The sequence below is a fragment of the Emiliania huxleyi genome (genome assembly GCF_000372725.1).
Source record: "Emiliania huxleyi CCMP1516 unplaced genomic scaffold EMIHUscaffold_803, whole genome shotgun sequence".
NCBI lineage: Eukaryota > Haptophyta > Isochrysidales > Noelaerhabdaceae > Emiliania > Emiliania huxleyi.
Window position 1 is genome coordinate 1 of NW_005195997.1, and position 2,376 is coordinate 2,376.

At 59.7% G+C, this 2,376-nt stretch overlaps 1 protein-coding gene across 1 annotated transcript; it reads right to left on the reverse strand.

The window, feature by feature from the left end:
• Nucleotides 1-236: 236 nt before the first annotated feature.
• EMIHUDRAFT_121159 (hypothetical protein) lies at nucleotides 237-1,322 on the reverse strand (the record flags this gene model as incomplete). The annotated part of the gene is made up of 1 exon (XM_005759242.1): nucleotides 237-1,322. A coding segment is annotated over one exon (1,086 nt), but the record flags the coding sequence as incomplete, so codon positions are not given.
• Between the last annotated feature and the right edge of the window lie 1,054 nt (nucleotides 1,323-2,376).

Genomic DNA, 2,376 nt, shown 5'->3' on the forward strand with positions numbered 1-2,376 from the left:
GAAAAAAAAAAAAAAAAAAAAAAAAAGAGAGAAGAAAGAAAAAAAAAAAAAAAAAGAAAAAAGAAGAGAAGAAAAAAAAAAAAGAAAAAAAGAAAAAAAAAAAAAGAGAGAAAAAAAAAAACCCAAAAAACAAATGGTTCGTCCTTGATGAAAATGGAGAGGCCTGCAAAGCTTCTCCACGAAAGGTACTCGTGTCCACGGTCGTCGACGATGGGCTCGTCGTCGTGGCTGCGCACTACGGGCGGCGTGGTGCCGGGGACGACGAGCGGGTTGTGGCCGAGGAAAACGGGAAGGTCGTCCACCGATCCGTCAGCCTTGAACCCATAGTTGATGTCCAAGTGGTGGCCAGAGAAGCGGAAGCCGAACGGGCCTTCGCCTACGAGATCTCCGTATACCGAGGCGAAGTCGAAGAAGTTGTTGCGAGCATGGATGTGCGGCTCTTTGAAAATGTTTCCGAGGCCGTATCGCCCCGTCTCCGTGTCGATGTTTGCCTTGTGCAACAAGCGCGGCTTCTCGTAGCAGCGCCAGAACGTGTAGTTAGGCGGCTCCGCAGCGCGGAGGTCGCCGCATTCGGTACGGTTGGCAGGAATCTTGTAGCCGCGGTCGGTGAGGTTCACAAGCCCCCGCTCAAGCTGTCCGCTCGCGTCCCTGAGCTCGTAGCAGTCACCCGGGCAGGAGTTCGCCCAGTCCTGCAGCTCGCCGAGCAGCAGGTTCGAGTGCATCTGCTTCAGCAGCAGGTTGTGAGCATCGTCCGACATTGCGAGATGGAGGGCAGTGTGGAGCGCTCGGACGGCTTTGGGAGGCATGTCCCCGATGCGACCCATGATGGGCGGGTCGAGGCACTGCTGCACGATGGTGCAGATGTGCCACTGCGGAAGCTGGAGGGAAGCGTTCGCAAAGTAGGTCTTGTTCAGCACATCCGGAACGTTTGCGAGTTCCTTTGTGAAGGTGCGGAGCGCTCCGCGGATGGCGGTCTTGTTGAGCTCGGGCGTCGGTGGCGATGGGCAATCCGGCGGTGGTGGTGATGGTGGCGGCGGCGGCGACGGCAGCGGCGAGGTTTGCGGCGGAGGCGGCGACTGGAACGGGTGGCAGGCGCCACACTCTTCCGGAAACTCCTCCGCAACCTTTTCGCAAGCCTCCACCTCTGTCCGGCCGGTGTTGCTCTTCACCCAGTTCATGCGAGACTCGCACGATGAGAAGCCCTTGTAGTTGGCGGTCAGATCTCGGGCGAGCGTTTCGAGGACGGCGTCGGTGCAGCTGTCCACGCCACACCGAGCAGCCAGGACGTAGGGCAGTGAGACGAGAAGCACGACGCTTGCCATGGCTGTCGGCAGCACGGCGACAGGTGGTGGTGAGACTCACCAAAAGCCGCAGCAATCAAGTTGCCCCGCAACCGAGCCCCATCGAGGTGCACGTGCCTTTTCTTTTTTCGAAAACGCGCGCGAAACAGTCGCCGGCAAAACTGTCAGGGCCGCCGCGACGCGTCGCCGCAATGGCGGGCAGCGACGTGGTGAAGCCATGCGGCTCTCCCTCAATTAAGCCATTTCATATATGCAGCACCTTGCCGACACGACTGGGCGCGTGGGCGGCGCAAGCCGGCGAGAAGTTTCTCGCCCTGGAACGCTACTTACTTACGGCTGTCTGTACAGATATGCCAGCAGCCAGCACCCCCAGCAGCAGAGAGCTCTGCTGGGGGGGGGGGGGGGCGAAACCCCAGCGACACGTAGGACGCTTTCCAAATGGAGAGGCCGCGGCCGCCAAAACCAACCGCGCCCTTGAAAACCGGCTTCGTCGGGTCCGAGTAGTCGACGCCGCTCGACCCGACGGGGATGCTCATCTTGGGGTCCCCAAAGTTGGCGTACGCGTCCAAACCGACGTCCGCCAAAAAGCCGTCTGCTGCTTTTGTGCATTGGCAATTGGGGGGGGGGGGGGGGGGGTCCCCCCCCCCCGGGAGGGGGGGCCCCCCCCCGGGGGGGGGGGGCCGATTTAAAATTTCCCCCTTGGTCCCCAACCCCCCCCAAATTGGGGGGGGGGGGGAACCCCATGGCCCCCAAAACCCTCTCCCCTTGGGGGAGGTTGACCCGTTTTAAATTTAAATTTTATTTTTTTTTTTATCGGGCAAGATTTTTTTTCCCCCCCCCCCCCTTGCCCCCATACCCCCGTTTTTTTATTAATGGGGGAAGGGACCCGGCCCCTCCCGTCAGGGCTGAAATTTAAAAACCCGGGACTTTTTCGAAAAACCCCCCATTCGGAAAAACCCCTTTAAAAAGCCTCCTTTTCCCCCGGAAACCGGGGGGCCCCCGCCCATTCCCTTCAGGGGGGCCCCCCCCAAGGAAAAATCCCCCTCGGGGGGGGGGGCGCCCCTTTTGGGGGGGA